The sequence below is a fragment of the Ursus maritimus genome, unplaced genomic scaffold, assembly GCF_017311325.1.
Source record: "Ursus maritimus isolate PB19 unplaced genomic scaffold, ASM1731132v1 scaffold_34, whole genome shotgun sequence".
Taxonomy (NCBI): Eukaryota; Metazoa; Chordata; class Mammalia; order Carnivora; family Ursidae; genus Ursus; species Ursus maritimus.
In genome coordinates, this window is record NW_024426008.1 from 5147750 (window position 1) to 5165385 (window position 17636).

The 17636-nt window shown below is 44.1% G+C and overlaps 1 protein-coding gene across 1 annotated transcript in view; it reads right to left on the reverse strand.

Moving 5' to 3' along the window:
* Positions 1-17636, reverse strand: part of NTRK2 (neurotrophic receptor tyrosine kinase 2) — a 130856-nt gene that overhangs the window by 49234 nt on the left and 63986 nt on the right. The window contains exons 10-11 of the mRNA XM_040620196.1: positions 17217-17317; positions 10734-10833 (exon numbers count right to left, since the gene is read on the reverse strand). Coding sequence (XP_040476130.1) covers positions 10734-10833; positions 17217-17317 — 201 coding nt within the window. The remainder of the gene's footprint in view (positions 1-10733; positions 10834-17216; positions 17318-17636) is intronic.

Genomic DNA, 17636 nt, shown 5'->3' on the forward strand with positions numbered 1-17636 from the left:
GAAATGAAATAACTATTTTAGGGAAGGACGAGAGCTAGATACCAAGCCCATTAAGTTCCAATTTTAGAGGGAGAGGATATTTGCTAGATGTCAACCTATCACTCCACAAATTACTTACCAACTGCCAAGGGAAACTTACATTTATAAAGAAAAGATCTGGTGGTCACCTTCTTTAAAAACCAATCCAACTTACACTAATAGTGCTTCTAAATCAGATACAATGTAAAGTGCAAGCATCTGGGATGGCCTTCTTCCCAAAAACATTTCACTTACACCTAATCCAGCCTTTGGAAATAAGTTTCAACTCAAGGAAACACAGCAGATAATGACAAGTGAAAGAATCCCGTAAAAAGGGTCCCCTGGGTGGCTGTCAGTTAAGGGTCTGCCTTCAGCTCAGGTCATGATCCTGGGGTCCTGTGATTGAGCCCCAGGTCAGGCTCCCTGCTCAGCGGGGAGCCTGCTTCTCCCTCTCCCTCTGCCTCTCCCCCCTTGTGCTCTCTCTCTCAAATAAAAAAATAAAATCTAAAAAAAAAAAAAAAAAAAAAAAGGAATACTGCAAAGAAAACAAAAAGTCAATCATACTGCCAGAATGAAGGACATCTTACAGGACAACCGGCTGGTCCCTTCAAAGAGTCAATGTCAAGAGGGGAAAAAAATGAAGGCAGCCCTCGAGACTGACAGGGACCAAAGAAGCACACTCACCAAATGCAATGCGTGAACTCTGAGTCGATCTCAGTTTGCAATAGAAGCCGTATGAGCACTGGGCGTTATCCGCAATGGATGAATCACTGAACACTACGTCAGGAACTAGTGATGTACTACATGTTGGCTAACTGAATTTAAATTAAAAAAAAAAGAAAGAAATGTAAGCTGTAAAAGGCACTGTTGAATAATGGGGGGAATGTGAAGATACACTAGGTGTTATCTGTTATTACAGAGCTGTTTTAACTTATTTAGGTGCAATGATACTGGTATCGGGTTATGCTTTTAGGAGATACTGCGGCCTTAGTTTTAGGAGAAATATGCTGGGAAGTGTAAGTGTGAAGTGACATGATATGGGCAACTTATTTTCAAACAGCAAACTGTTAAGCAGAGGGTGAATCTTGGTGTTGAGTATACAGATACTCTTTGTTATATTCTTTCAAATTTTCTTCGTGTTGAAAATTTCATCATAAAAAGCCGGAGAGAAACACAAGATCCACATATGTGACAGAAATGATTTGGAAGGAGATGAATCAGGAAAGAACACTTTTCATATTCTTTCTGTCCCCGTGGGAAAGCAGAGAGTCAGAGGGGAGGCCAGTAAGTCAGCTGCAGGTAAGAGGAGACCCGTTACCTGTCCCCTCGTAAAGTATGGGGCGGGGGGAACCACAGAATCTCTCGTCAGGGTTGGAGGTTCAAAACATGAAGAAGCCTGAGTCCATCTTTCTGGGAGGACCTTAAAAAAGGTGGCCAAGAAGCCAGAGCAATCCCAAGCCTGTAACGGCACAAGTAATAAATGAAGGAAACCAGAGTGTGTCTAGGCAGAGAGAACAGGTGCCACTTTCACAGAATTTCTTGGTCCCAAAGCCCCAGGGATGTCCCTGCAAAGACACGTGTGAAGGTGACAGAACCTGGTTGGGAACACAAGACAGTAGAACTGTGACTGGCCCGAATCTGGTGGCCAGGGACAAGTGGGAAGGTGGACAACACAGAAGTTACCAACATGAGGAAGAAATGACTACCTGTGGCCACAGATATGCCCCCTCCACACAGTGGCATGTCATAACCCCTGAGGATTTAATCCCACACAATCCCACACACTGCACCATCGCCCAGAAACTGAAATGCGACCTGAGGAAATGGAGCTGAGAGACCAGTGTGAGAGACCCTGACTTGATGGAATAAACATCGAATGTTCTGTGATTGTTCAAAATTACCACACAGACATGATATTTCCTATGTTAATAGTAAGGAGAACGTGGTTCCACAGTGGAGAGCGACAACAACAAAAAGATTATGTCATTATGCACCAAAATAATAAAGGAAATCACGAGAAGTACACGGCAGACTCTTCTAGTGAGTGCGTAATTGTTCTGAATGGTTTTGTAACAGGATGGTAGATACTGAAGCTGGAGGGGACCCTCGGATGCCCTTCAGTCCTATACTGTTATTTCTGGTCCTCACACAACTTCCTTTTACAGATGATCCAGGAAGTCAGTGTGGGAAAGGCTCAGTTGGGTGGTTGACTCTCCTCAGGTCTTGCCGGGACTACTAAAGTGGACAACCATGACTGTAAATAGAAACACCACCTCATTCCCAACATCCTCCCCTCCCACACCACTCCCACTCCTGAACTCACGTCCCCTTCCTGCCTTCCACTGTCACTACTTGGGGCGGACATGACTCTTCTGCCTTCAATTCAGGATATTAATCTCTTAGGACTAAAGACTTAAAAAGTTAGAATGAAGATGTCTCTCTCTCCCCCGCTCCCTCCCTTCCTCTCATTCTCTCTGTCCTCAGACCACTAAAGCTCCCAGATGATCACAGAAGAAGCCAGTGACTTCTACTTTTGCTGATGCCTTGGTGAAAACGAAGGCCTCCCACTGCCATCTGCCTGCTCAAGCCTTGGTTTCTCTCACAGGAAATGCAGTGTCTTGGTCTATGGATATAATAACATGGATGACAATCGACAGTATAAGGAAGAATTTATTTTCTCTAAAGTCCCTCTTTTCATCTCAAGCAGGCTGTGAACACATCAAAAATAAAAGCCTGTATTTGGGGCTCCTGGCTGGTTCAGTCAGAAGAACATGCGACTCTTGATCTTGGGGTTGTGAGTTCGAGCCCCACGTTGCGTGTAGAGGTTGCTTAAAAATAAAATCTTAAAAAAAAAATTAAAGCTTCCTTTTGTTAAAAGAGACCCTTTTCACAGTTGCAGCCTCCTCCGTGTAAAAGGGATGAACCTTCGAACAGGAGGCTATGTGAGCTCATGTTTCTAAGTTTAAGCTAATGGTAACTGGGTCTCTCCCGCATTCCACCCCTACCTGCCCTTCCGGCCCCTTTCCTTCAGCAAGCGCCCCTCCCAAAAGAAACTAGTAAAACCTCCATACCCAATCCATCCGTCAACAGAGATTTCTTTTAACAGGTGAATCATTCAATGGACAATAAAATTAAGAACTCGCAGTAATTCATACCTAGCGTCTTTAAAGAATGAACGTCTTAACAGAAACACGTTTCAGCAGCTTTGCATTCATAATACGTGTCCATAAAGTAGAGACACATTATAATTACAATTTTTTTATAAACTCAACTAATAAGCCTGAAAACACTAATATACACTGTCTACATATGACATGTTTTTTTCCTGTAATTCAGAGTATCAGTCCAGACAGGACTCTCCCATGCCCTTTTCCTTACTGATGTGTTACTATAACATAAATCTGAAAACTAGCCCCCTTTTCTGGAATTAGTTCAAAAAGCCCGCCACTAAATTAAGCACTAATTTAATTCTTATAACTGCCCGAGAGATGGGCATTATTTCCTCATTTTACTGATGAGGAATCTAAGATTTAGGAAGTTTAAAAATATCACCCAAAATTATGGTTGGCAGTTGGAAGACCTGGGACATGAACCGAAGCCTGACTCATGCGTCTCTAATATTATATCCCTCTTACGCTTCTAGGTTTGAAGACTGAAGATTTAACAACTGACAAACATGAAGGCTGTGCGATATTCAAACAGACTGTCTTCCAAAGTGCCATAGGACAATTCTGCTGATTTGGAGCTAAATTTATTCCCAGAGTCATTCAGTCTCTTTGCCCAAAATAAAGGAAGATAAAATCGAAGCATATGTTAGAATTTAAGCCAAGCTATTATCTGATCTCTTCGTAAATTCTGAAAAGCGTGTCCACCAACATCAGATGCTAGGAATGAGGAAGAAGAAAACCAAAAGAGAGGAAGAATGTAAAATTAGGAAGGAGAGAGACGTGGAAGGACAAAATGAAAGGCAGAAAAAAATGGAAGGTTAAGAAAAAGAGAAACAGGAATGGGGGGAAGGGGAAGAAGGACACCTCAGATGTCCTGATTTGGGAAGTCTTTTTGAAAGTATGCCATGATGTGTGTAAGGAGGTTGCCTGGATGGCATGGTTGCTTAGGCCTCCGACTCTTGGTTTTGGCTCAGGTCATGATCTCAGGGTCGTGAGATTCGAGCCCCACATTGGTCTCTGCGCTCAACAGGGTCTGCTGGAGGTTCCCTCTCTCTCCTCTCTCTCTGCCCCTCCCCCTGCCTCTCAAATGAATAAATAATTCTTTTTTTTTTTTAAGATTTATTTATTTATTTATTTATTTATTTATTTATTTATTTGACAGAGAGAGAGAGACAGCCAGCGAGAGAGGGAACACAAGCAGGGGGAGTGGGAGAGGAAGAAGCAGGCTCCCAGCGGAGGAGCCTGATGTGGGGCTCGATCCCAGAATGCCGGGATCACGCCCTGAGCTGAAGGCAGACGCTTAACGACTGAGCCACCCAGTCGCCCCCCAAAAGACACTTTTAAAAAAAGGTAAAGACTAGAAAAAGATCAGAGCAATATATATATAACCAATAAAAAATGAATGTATATGATTTATAAGGTATGTCTGCAAATCAACAGGTAAAATGAACATTTCTTCTTATTGGTCACCTGATAAAGCTGTGTCACCTTATTATCATTTTTTAAAGCTTTATTTATTAATTTGAGAGAGCGAGCGAGAGTATGTGTGCGCATACGCAAGCACTTTGAGGGGGAGGGGCCGAGGGAAAGAATCCCAAGCAGGCTCCATGCTCAGCGGGGCTTAATCCCAGGACCCTGAAACCATGACCTGAGCAGAAATCAAGAGTTGGACGCTCAACTGACTGAGCTACCCAGGCACCACGTTTCACCTCATTATTCATCAGATTATCACTTTAACTGAATTGGCACAAATAGAAAAGATCGATAATATCTGATATGGATGAAAGTATCAACAAAGGATACCCTCATATACTACCGGTGAGACTATATCGATAAGGCATTGGCTCGAGCTAATCTATCAACATATAAAATACACACACCCTTTTGTCTCGACAATCTATTCCAAGTACCTATCTCTATATGTAAGGCATTGTTTGCAATTACCTTTCTGAAAACTTGGTAAAAGCACAAACATTAAAACATTAACTTTAAACCATAACAACATAAACACTAAAAGCAGAAAACAAATCACAATTTGTCAGCAATAATTATCACAATTACTAAATGCCAGGAACTTTTCTGAGTGCTTTCTGTACATAAACTCCGCGTGTTTCCTAACAACCCTATAAGGTGGGTACAGTGATCGCCCCACTCCAGATGGAAATACTGAGGCAAGGGAGGATGGGAAAGTTGCTCAAAGTTACACAGCTTGTCTCAGGCAGAGGCAGGCTGCAGACCCGAGGAGCCTGAGAGCAGCCCACTCTGAAACGCTGATTAATTCGAACGCAGAAGAGACCCAGGTACTGATACAGAAAGATCCACGAGGCAAACTGTCACCTTAAAGCAGATGCAGCCTGAGCTTGGGATTACAATTTCTTTATGGAATCAGAAATGAGTCTCTTTGATTATCTATAGTAAGTGAAGCTATGGATTTTAGTATTTACGTAATATATGCATTCTGCATGGTTAAAGAAGGTTATCCTTAACAGTGGAAAGGGTAGCAAGAAAGGAAGGTCAAGTGCAATCCTTTTAGCTCCACATATTTCCAAACTGCTTGAAATTGTGAAAAGCAAGAATGCATTCTTGCTTTACTGTTACAATTTTTGTAAGTCATTTGTCTTTAAAAAAAAACAAAAACAAAAAACAGTGGGGGTGCATATAGAAAACAGTTTGTCCTTACAGATGTTTCTACAACTGCGTTTCTGGCTTTCGAACACATTTTTCCCTCTTTTAAAAGTTGATCCAAATATCTGTTCAGCTCAACCTCCTCAACTTTCCAGAATTATTTTCAGTTCGTAGAAAAGGCTTTAACCTTCAACTTCTCTAGCTTCAGTCCTGCTATATGTTTATGACTATTTTTAAATAGCCGAATTTTTGGTTGCTGTTGAAAGACATTTAGAAGATCATTTATAAGAGGAAAAGCAAACTGTGGACCTTGAATCTGGAGTTAAGAAAACCTGGTTCTGCATTCTCAGGGAGTGGGGTTCTCTGGGTCAATTACAAATTGGACATTCCTACAGCTCGAGTCCTAGGAATGAGTGCAGATCGGCGGTTTACGTGCAAGGACAGGAGGCTGCAGACGAAATCCGTAGGCTATCAACACTGAATGAGAGAACAGGCCTCCTATTCCAGTTCCTCCTGTGGGATGTCTTCGGGTCACTTAGATATATTTACTCTAGACGGACAAAGGATGCATCAGTTCTCAGGGAATAAATATCACTACGTGGGCTTCCATCGGGAGATGCACGTAACACAAAGCCGATGGTCACAAGGATTCTCCATCAGGGTGATGAGTGCCAAGTCCCCTCCACCCTTCTGGCTCCCTTATATTTTTTCCAAGCCTGCACAGCATCGCGCCATCAGGCGGAGCTCCCAAACGCGGAGAGCTCTTGGAAGGCCCGGCAGCCCTCATGCCCCCCAGTGCTTCCATTTCCCTGTCCTGCACACTTCTCTATTTTCCGCAAAGAAAGGGATCCAGGAAGTAATGTGAGAACTAAACACGACACCTGGTTACAACACAAGTAAGAGCGTGCTGAGGCCTGGTTGCCTGTTGCTTTGGCAATGCAGTGCTCTGGAAAAGTCGAGGAGCCTTAGTTCAGTGGAAACTGAATTAAAATCAATCAGAGACAGCCTGAAGAGAAAAGGGATAAAATCATGCATTTCTGTATAGGGATATGGATACAGACATAGATGTTGGTAGTTTGTTATATATTTTGGGAACCATGTTAAGCGCACATATAAATAATCTCTATACGGATGACCAAGCACTAACAGAAGGCCTTTGTTCTGGGCTTCCGTGATTATGATAACCAGATACTCAACCAAAAAGCAATAGGGTGGTGTAGAGACATAAAAATGAGCATGGAAAAACAGACTGGGGTAAATGCTACCTCCTGACATCTTTATTGACAAAAGGCCAGTTGTCCATTGAACACTGGCAACAAGAAGCTTAAACTATACTAAGCGATAATGAAAGATAAATTCTAGGTTAGCGCCAAGACGGGAGGCGCTTCTGCCAGCTTCAAAGTTGGACAAAGACACATATTCCAAGGCCATATATTCAAAGGCAGAGCAGCAGAAATCCACAATGCTCTTGTATAAAATGGAAAGCCAAAGTGAGCCCTCCAAACTGAAACAGCAATAATTGTATGAAAATTGTATAAAAACGTACAAATCCCAAGCAAAAACCTAGCAAAATGCCCTCCTGTCTAGGGCCATGACTTATCTGGAATGATCAAAGAAAGCAGAGGTGAGGGTAGAGGGGGCTCTGACTCCTTAAAAACTTAGAAAAGCTCTCAGATCTCTCTTTAATCATTCACATATGAGCCATCCTCCAAATATCAACTGTTTTCCAATTATCAAACTAAAGTGACTGAAATTGGAAACTCTCTGTGATCATTCATTCACTCAATTAATACTTATCGAGGGCCAATTTTGGATGATGAACAAGACCACTACGAACCCTGTCTTCACGGAGCTCCCGGCCAAAGCTCCCTGTGCAAGATGCTCCCTTCAGCCTTTGGTTGCAGTAAATTGACAGAACAGAGAATAAATCCTAGGAAGCTTCCAGTCCCGTAAACCCACCTCCAGAGAACACACCACCACTCACTGGAGATATTCTAAAATCTAGATTTCACTCCCAGGTTTGGAATTTAGAGATCACCGTCCCACAGAAACCCAGAATCACGTCTGGGTCCTCGGGTCAATCCACAGGGCTTGAGTTGCCTTGCATTCAGCTGTAGTGTGATTTTAAGAGGATTCTGGTTGCCCCAAGGCCCTTCCAATCAACAGTCTTAAACTATGGTTATGATCACTAGGCAGCTACTGTGATAATACAGTCAACACTGGAGCCTGAGGTGTGTGATGCTCGGATGGAAAAAAGCTGCAAATACCTGGTGGGCCAGCTGACTGCCACCTGCAATCTCCATCTGTCTCCAGGACAAGGGACTAGGAAGGGCGGTAGAATCTCCCGAAGGTGCTTTTAAGGGCAAGAATTCCATTTGGAATAGCTCATTTGCACGTCACACGGAACGGAGCCACTGGTCCCGGCCAAGTCTATGTACATTTCACACGGTTGTTACTGAGAAATCACCACTCACATGTTTCCTGGCGAGTTCAGAAGGTACAACAGTGTTTTTACATACTCTTCTCTTTTCAAGGCAGACGTCTTTTTCAGCAGTGATCCCAACACTAATAGCATTTAAAGTACATTACCTTCTATCAATGTTTAAATACCACTTTTTATGCAGTTTTATTTGCCCTCATCTTATCTTCCAGACACCCCCAAAATCATCAACTCAGCATCTGACTAGTAAACAACAGCCTCAGCTCAAGCCCGACGTGTTCCAATCATGGCACAGAGAGAAGTGCAGCTAAAAATAGAAAAAGAAGCTATTCTAAACAAGACCGTGGGTCTCTGAGACAATTGTTTAAAAAACGACTTTATTTATGTTTGGAAATAAGGGAGTGAAACATACGATATCGTAGCTCCTGCCTGAAGGAAGTCACGGACTGACTCTGGGACAAGGTTCAGCAAAATCTTTCTTACAATTCATTAAGGATCCCCTTAGATTATGCAGGTACGGGAAATGTAGGTGAGTTAGCGGTAATCATCCCAAGTTATCCAAATAAAAATCTGTATCAGTCTTCGTGTGGGAGTCTCTATAGGAAATACAATCTTCTCTGAAACAAATGCCTACCTTCTATTCCCCTCCCTCCCCGCACCACACAGACTATGGGAACCCTTACAGACCATTCTGGAGGTGGTTTTCCTAACACAAAGCTGGGGTGGGGGCAGCTCCTAAATATTGCTGCTGAGGTTCCCGAAGCTTCTGCGCAGCTCCCAGTATAACCTAGACAAAGTTTCTCTCTGAAGAGCGCATGAGACGAAAGGTCTCAAACTAAACCCTCAAGACGGGAAAGTAATAATGCTAGTGTCTGGCTCTCTCCAGTAAAATCTCTGCTTGGGGACGTCCACTCCAAGTGCCTCTAAGGAAGGAAAGTACTTGAGCAGAATGAGGAAAACGAAATGCCCTGGTGGGTGGCTGACATGCAGAGAACAGTAGCCTGGCCTGGACCTAGGCCCAGAAAGGTCTGCAAAGCAATGTCCCTTCCCCATCTTGGCATTCAGAAGGTGCTAGCCCATGCTGATCCCATGGAACAGCGATCCTCCAGGAATGCCTGGGCCACGGTAGTACTGGCATCCCTTGGAAACTGTTAGAAATGCCAAGTATCAGGCCCACCTCAGACTTAAATCAGAAGCTCTTGGGGTGGCCCAGAAATCTGCGTTTTCACAGGCCCTCCCGGAGTTGCCGATGCAAGTAAACCATCTTCGTACTAGGACTAATTACAGTCTCTGTAGTATCGTCCCTCCTCCAGGCCTTATTTATAATTGGAGAATGAGAGATCTTTCCTCCTTCAAAAGAAATGTCAAGAATCAGCAGGTCAAGAGAAAGTCAGGAGGAGATTTGGGGGCTATTCAAGGCCCAATTTACCACTACTCCTCCCTGTTCATTTCAGGTTTAGGGATTTCAATCATGGGCACCCACAGAGGGAGAGGAGAAAATGTCAGAAATAGATCCACTCCACCCCAGAGCCCAGTGTTCGCTGGACAGCTTATCACTCCATAAACATCACTTCCGAGTGAGTAGGCAATGAGAATAGTGATTCTAATGAACCAGACAGATCAAGAAAACCCACCACTTTGTCTCCAACACAACGAAGCCACCACTAAATCTTCTTCGCAGCTTTCCCAAGCCAGTGGCTATTCATAAGAGACCACACAAAATTCAACAATAGCATCTCAGTCAATACGTAAAGTTAAAACTTCAGAGCAAATGCTTTCAATCACTGAAACTCTTGGCTATTGATATAACAAGAACATTTAAATAAGCTTTCCCCCTACAATGAATTTTCAGTCCTCTGAAAGAGACCCATGGTCTATTCTGGGGCAACATGGCCACCAATTTTTAATTGAGCACTGGGAATCTTTCCATTAACACACACACACACACACACACACACACACACACTCACTCATTCACAAAGCTTCAAAGTACAGCCGGTGTTCTGATTTTGCTTCCCAACACAGTTCAAATCTCAGAAGATGAGAGTCTTACTGTACAAGCAGTGGCAACAACAAAAGCTACCATGGAAGGGCCTGGAAGTCACCTGCACAGCAGAAAGAACCCTTCTGCACAAAATACTTGTGTCCCTAACTAACCTGCTGCCACCACACCTCGCCTGCCTTTCTGAAGCCGACAGGAAACCTGGGCACTCTTTGCCGGTATCGTTATTAGTCACTTGAGACTCTGGAAACCAGTCCCGTGTCGTCTGGGACAACCGTCCTCCTTGGAAAGTGGGTACTGCTGAGGAATCAACATCATTTTTGCTCTGCCTGGAATTGTAGTATCAGATCCTTGTTGCTGTGTTTTCAGCCTTAAAACCTAGTCATCGTAAATCTAGCTGCTTTCTTTAGTGGTAATTAGCATTAGTCAGAAGCCAAAAATGATTCCACATAAGGAGTCAAGTAAACACGACCCCTCTTACCTTTCATGCCAAACTTGGAGTGTCTCGCCAACTTCAGCAGAAACAACATCACCAGCAGACAAAATCCCACCACAGACGCAATTACCACCACAGCATAGACCTAGAGGAAAAGAAGGGAGGGTAGTCATGACCTTGCTCCTTAGTCCCCTATGTCTGGTTGATGATGATAATGAGGATGACAGTTCATATTTACTACTTGCTCTGCTGGGAACTTTTTGTCTCTCAATTCACTTATCCCTCAACAACTCTACCATGAAGTATTGTAGGTCCGATGATTATCCTTACTTTACAAATGAGAACACGTAAGCGATAAGCTTATAAAAATATCAATGTAATTGATATTACATAGACACAGAGATATATTACTCTCTCTCCATCTATCTCTCCTCCTACCTACCTACCTGGAGAGAAGGGGGAGAGTATACAATACTTGAGTGATAAAATACTGATTATTTCTGAAGCTGGTGAAAGATTCAGTGGGGTTCATTTTGCTATGCTCTCTACCATTAGGCATGTTAGAAAGCTGTTCATAATAAAAAGATTTTTTTTTAAAGTTAGCTATTGCTGCTCTTAGAAATCAGAGCTGGGGGTAGGCTGGGAAGGGAGCAGACAGGTACCTGTGGGTGGGTTCACTTGTGAAAGCTCATTGGGTCATAGACTTATGATATGTATACATATGCGTGTACGATAGAGGTCAACACAAAGTTTTTTTAAACTTAGCAATGTAATCGCAACATGTGGATTATACAAGTAGAGAGAGGAGATGCAGAACCGTGTGAATCCTGCCCCAACCCTGAGCAAGATCACAGAGTCGCAAGTGTGTAATGCTAATGAAGTACGTATTAACATCTCAGAAACAAAGATGGAAGCAGGACAATGTGTCTCCTTCCATTCCTGCTGCTCACTCCAAGGTCCTGCTCCTAAGAAAAGTGTGACTCTCTAAACCAGGAGGTGGCAAACTTTTGCTATAAAGGGTTAGACAGTAAATACTTTAGCCTTTGGGGACCATACAGGCTCTTTCGCAACCTCTCAGCTCTGCTGGTGTAGAGTGAAAGCAGCCATAGACAATATGTAAGCAAATGGGCATGACTGGGTGCCAATAAAACTTTATTTACAAAAACAGATATTGTTTGTGGACTCCTGTTTCAAACTGTTTTAGATGTCCACACTTAATTAGATGCTTAAGCTTCTTTTTATTCCATTTAATCTGCATAATAATCCTTCAGACAGATATCATTCTTCCCATCTGTGGTAATCGTCAATGCTGTTTACCAAACATTTCTATTCCTTCCTGTGTTTCCCTTCAGAAGGTTCACTTCTTGGCTTCCTTGTGGTAAGATGGGTGCATGTGACCACTTCTGGCCAATGAGGTGAGACTTGTTTCCCTGACAACGGAGCACTTCACTGCCACTGTGAGATCTTAGACTGAGGCAGTTGTTCACACCCAAGAATAATGTTATACCCAGGGAACATCGGTCACTCTGGGGTCGTCACAATTGGAGAAGGGTGCTACAAGCACCTAGAGGGTCAAGGCCAGGATGCTGCTAAGCATCCCACAACACCTAACAGCCCCCCACAACAAAGAGTTATTCGTCCATAATAACGATATCGATGGTTCCAAGGCTGAGAACCCTGCTCTCATGCTTCTTTCTCTGGGCCTTAATAAATGCTAACCTTACAAAAGTGGCTGCCTATCAACCTGGTCTTACAATGAGGGCAAGGCAGACAGAACTCCCAGTCAACACAAATAACGAAGCAGAAATAAACCTTTGTCGTTTAAAGCCACTAAGATTTGGGGATTTTTGTTACCGCAGCATAGCTTGTGCTGACGGATATACCCATCTCGGAATAAGAGGCAGTACACAGCAGAGATTAAGAACATGAGTTCCTCGCGAGTTTGAAATTTAGATTGACCACTTCTCAGGTGCCTGACCTCAGAACTACTCAGTCTCCCAGCATCTTACACGGCTCATGTGTGAAACGGGGAATATAATCATTCCGCCGTGCAGATCATTGAAATCCTCAGTGAATTAATGCAGATAATGGGTTTGGAAGAGAGTCTACTATAACAGATAATAAATCATGTTGGCTATGATGATGATAAAAGTGAAATTGATAAAAAATTAAATAAGCAACCCAACCAAGATCACACCTTTTGAGCTTGGGATTCAGATTGAAGTCTGTCCAAGTACAAAACCTGGGGCTTATCCATGACTTAGCCTTTATACGACTTCTTCAAAACACATGGCTGAGAGGGAAGGCAGGGTAACAAAAAGTACATGGCTAATCTTCCTGCGACATCTTCTCTGATGTCCACTGGGGACAGGACAGCATTAAAGAAGGCACAAAACCCAGGAAAGGGCACATGCAAGCACTTGGCCAGAGTGAAACCAAACCGTGAGAATCCTCTCCACTGGCACTGTGGTTGTGAGCAGATCTCCCACAGAACACCTCTGCCGGTGTTTGAGTGCACCCTTAACCCTGTCCTGTGGCCTATATACAACAGAGTGCTTGTGGTTCCTAACAGGTTAATTATAGATCAATTTGTTCTAACGAAGACCATTTCCCTCCAATGTACCTAATGATTTGGGGTGGGTTTGTTTGTTTTTTTTTTTTCATCTTTATTTCTGACTAACATTTGCATGGAAAAGAGTACTTTAGTTCTCAGTTTCTCGATCTTACCATTAAATTCCAGACTTGTACTGACAGAAGGGGAAAAACTGAATAAACAAGTCCAATCCCTATTTTATAGCTAAGGAAACGGGGATGGAGAGATGTTAGGGGACTTGTCCTGAGCCCCGCAACCTCCCCGTAGGACCCTAGACAGTCTCTGACCCACTTCAGAAAGTGCTCGACTGGCATTCAGAAGACTTGGTCCTTATGTTCACAGGACACCTTGCCTTTAGCTAACACATGGTTCACTTCTGCAAGCCTGCATTCCCTCATTTCTACACGGAGATACTAATATCTACCCTGACTTCTCTATCTCGTTATAGATAGAGAAGTCAACCTGGAAAATGGGAAAGGGAGCAGCTAATGATCTGTTAGCAAATATTTAAACCTATTGAAGCAGCTCTAAATGTAAAGAATCCCTTAATAAACAAAGAATCCCATGACAATGAGAAGAACTGTTTCCTCAAAAATGAATTGTTTGATTAATATAGTTCCATGTACCGTGCGTGTGTTGGGGTGGGGGTGGTTTTTATGTGGGAGACAAGTAGGGGTGAATGTATTTGTTCATTTGTTTGCTTGGTTGGTTGGTTTGGTTGGCTGGCTGGCTGGTCAGTTGTTTGTTTGGTTAGTTGGCTGGTTGTTTAGTTGGCTGTTTGGTTGTTTGGTTAGTTGGTTGGTTAGTTGATTGGTTGGGTAGTTGGCTGGTCAGTTGTTTGATTAGTTATGTGGCTGGTTAGTAGTTTTTAATCTGAGGATCTATCTCAGCATAGAACAAGGACCTGCTCCACTCGAAGGCTTCAGCAAGGTTCATGAGGAGTACTTACTGGACCAGAAAGGAAAGTGTTTGAGGCTGGCTTTCAAATGTTCCGATAACACCTTTAACTTTTCTATCAGCTCCCTGACTCTGAAACTCTCCTTCTAATCGAACAATCCTCTGTGTGATCAGGAACTGTTCATGTATCAAATATCTTTCCACACTTAAGTTTTACATCATCTTTAAATTCTACAAAGCATTACCTCTCGTGCAGATTTCCAGGGACCTCAGGTGCAATTGTAATGTACCAACTTTCAACAAAGATTATTTTCACTGATCTCGCCTTCCAGCAGCCCTACCGTCCGAAATATCACTGAGATACACCACTTAGGGACTTCATTTATCATTTGGTCTCAAAAGAGAAAAGTGAAGTTGGCATGTAATTTTTAGTCACTGGGACAGGTACACACCTGTGGGCTTAACACATGCTCCTTGGATTCCTTATATACACAAACAACTTTGTCAAACCAAAAAAACATTAAGTGGTTTGGTATGAGAATAAACCAAAACGACTGCACAAGGCAGGAAGTAGAAAACATTCTGCAGCTGATTTACCATGGCACTTGTCCTCGCTATTTCGATGCAATGCATATCGTCATCTATGGAAACACGTGCGAGTGTCTCCATGTACTAGATACGCATATTGTGAGTTGCAGCTGAGCTACATCTGTTATGAGCCTCCCATTCCCACCATGAGGGCCCTGGTTTAACTATAAACCACATCTCCGTATTACTGTTCCAGACCCCTAACTAATCTCACCACTTCTAATCTCTCTGTTCTGCAACCCATTCTAGAGTGTTCACCATTACTCCAATCAGTCTCCAATTTTTATTATCTCCTAGGTGCCAGACACTATTCACGGGATGAGGGATACAGCTCTGAAAAACACTGACTGGGATGCCTAGCGTTGGAAACTCACTAAAGAATCCAGGGAAGGAGGGGCGCCTGGGTGGCTCAGGTGGTAAGGCGTCCGATTCTTGATTTTGGCTCAGTTCATGATCTCAGGGTCATGAGATCAAGCCCCACATCAGGATCCACGCTGATCCTGGAGCCTGGTTGAGATTCTCTCTCTCCCTCTCTGTCTACTCCTCCCCACCACCCATGTGCACATGCTCTCTCTCTAAAAAGAATCTAGGGAAGGAAAAAAGACATAACACAAGTAAACAATGAAGAAGCAAGGGAATTACCGACACTAATAACTGCTCAGAAGAAAATGGAACATGATCGTGGCTGCCTGGTGGCTAAAGCCATGTGATGACCATCGGGAAGTGCATGCCTTGTAGAGGGAACAGCAAACATAAAGGCTGTGAGACAAGAGTAAGCCCGGAGCACACGAGAGAACATGAAGAAGGACAGGTGGCACACATGAGGGCAGGGTGAGAGGTGAAGGCAGAGACGCAGACAAGGGCAAGATAATGCAGGGCCTTTTTGCCACCATGAGGATCTGGGCTTTTGTAATAAAATTTCTCTTACACTCGCATTGGGAAGACTCTGAGAATGACAATAAAAGTGATCTGATTTGTGCTTTTCAAAGGTCACTCAGGCTGCTCTATGGAGAAAGGCCGGGACATCACAAGATGGGAGAGGAGGGACAGGTAGAGCTGCGGAGGTCATCCAGGAACGAGCAACTGTGGTAAACTTCCTCTGGGAAGGGCCAGATACTAACCGTGTCCAGCTTTGCAGGCCATACAGTCTTTGCTGCAGCTACTCCGGCCTCCACTGCAGCACAAAAGTAGCCACAGACAATACGTAAACAGGCATAACCACGTTCCGATAAAACTTTATTTTTTATGGACACTGATTGGAATTTCATAAGATTTGCACGTGCCAGGAAATATCACTCTTCTTTTCATTTTTTTCCAAACCACTTAAAAATGTAAAAACTCTTCTTAGCCTGCAGATGGCACAAAAACAGGGGTGAGCCGGACTTGGCCTGCGGGCCACAGTTTGCCAACCCCTCGGGCTAGCCTGCGGCCGTGGCAGCGGAGGTGGGGAGACAGGGATGGGTTCGGGGTTTATCAGGCGGCAGAGCTCACAGCACGGGGGACTGGGTGCATGTGACAGTGAGAAGAAGAATGAGGGATGCTGCTGGCGTTCGAGCACAGCAGCTGACAGACCAACCCGGCCAGAGTCCTGGGGCTCCAGCACGCCTCCCTCAGTGGCTCCTCCCTGCGTGATAAATCTAACACCTGGCACTGTATTTCAAAACCCCACGACCTGGCACCACCACCTCTCCAACCGTGCTTCTGACTGCCCCCCTTCACACACCTTACCTTCCAATCAAAACCGCTTCCCAGTCTGCGGGCTCTTGTGCGCAAACCCAAGATGCCTTTCCCTTGGTTTCCTCTCGGTCTAAATGCCAGCCACCCCGCTCAGCTGGAAAATGCCCTGGCCCCACCAAGCCGCCTCTGGCTCTCCCAGCAGGAAGGGGGGAGCACCCGCCCCTCCAGGTCCTGCTCTCACATCCCACTGCTTCTCTATCTGTATCACAGCTGCTGGTCTCGTTCACCTCTCCGGGCTCTGACCGACGTATAAACTCCTAAAGGACAGACCTGCCATTCCTTCAGATTTTCCTATCTCCCCACCGCCAGTCCCTCCTAGAACCTACGGGATTCCTTAAATTTAGTGGGCAAAGAGACTTATTAAAATACCGAACAAGACAGGTGTGAAGGTGCGGAAGACAGCAATAATGCCCGAATGAGACACTGCTCTCCTAGTGATAATCTGTTAAAGGACAGACATTTACAATAAGAACGAGTAGCAATTAAAGGGGCGCGTAAAAGGGAAGCGAGTAAGTCAGAGGTCACACAGCACATTTATCCACTTCTCTTGAACCTTTCTGTGAATTCTTCCAAACGTCAACACCCTCTTCACACCTGAACAGTAAAAATGTCGTGTTGAAAACCACGCACCGAAGCGGTTCCGCTGCCCCAACTGATAGAAGCACCCACAGTGCTCAGAGCCCATCTAGGAAACAACCACTTATCCCACTCACCGAGAGATGTTCCCGACCGCTTTTGTCAGCAACATCTGTGGAAGGGATTTCGTTACTTCTGTTCGTGGTGTCCCCAATGTCATTTGCTGCGGTCCCATAATCTTAAATTGGAGAAACGGGAAAAAGAAGGAACCATGAAGTCGTCACCAGGCTACCAACCAACCCAAGACCACAGTATGACCCAGAACCACGAAGTGAGACAAATCACAAAGATTCCAGGCCCCTGACAGCCTGGCTGCGGAGGAATATGACCCAGCTCTTGGGGTAAAACCATTGTAGTGCTGGGATTGCATGACGCTCAAATGTTATGCAACCCAGATCTTTCCACCACTGGTTTGGCGGTCAAATTCTAAACCTGGTTTTCCGTGGTAGGTAAGACTATATCCCTTTTTTTGGTTGAAGTCTTTAATATATATATGA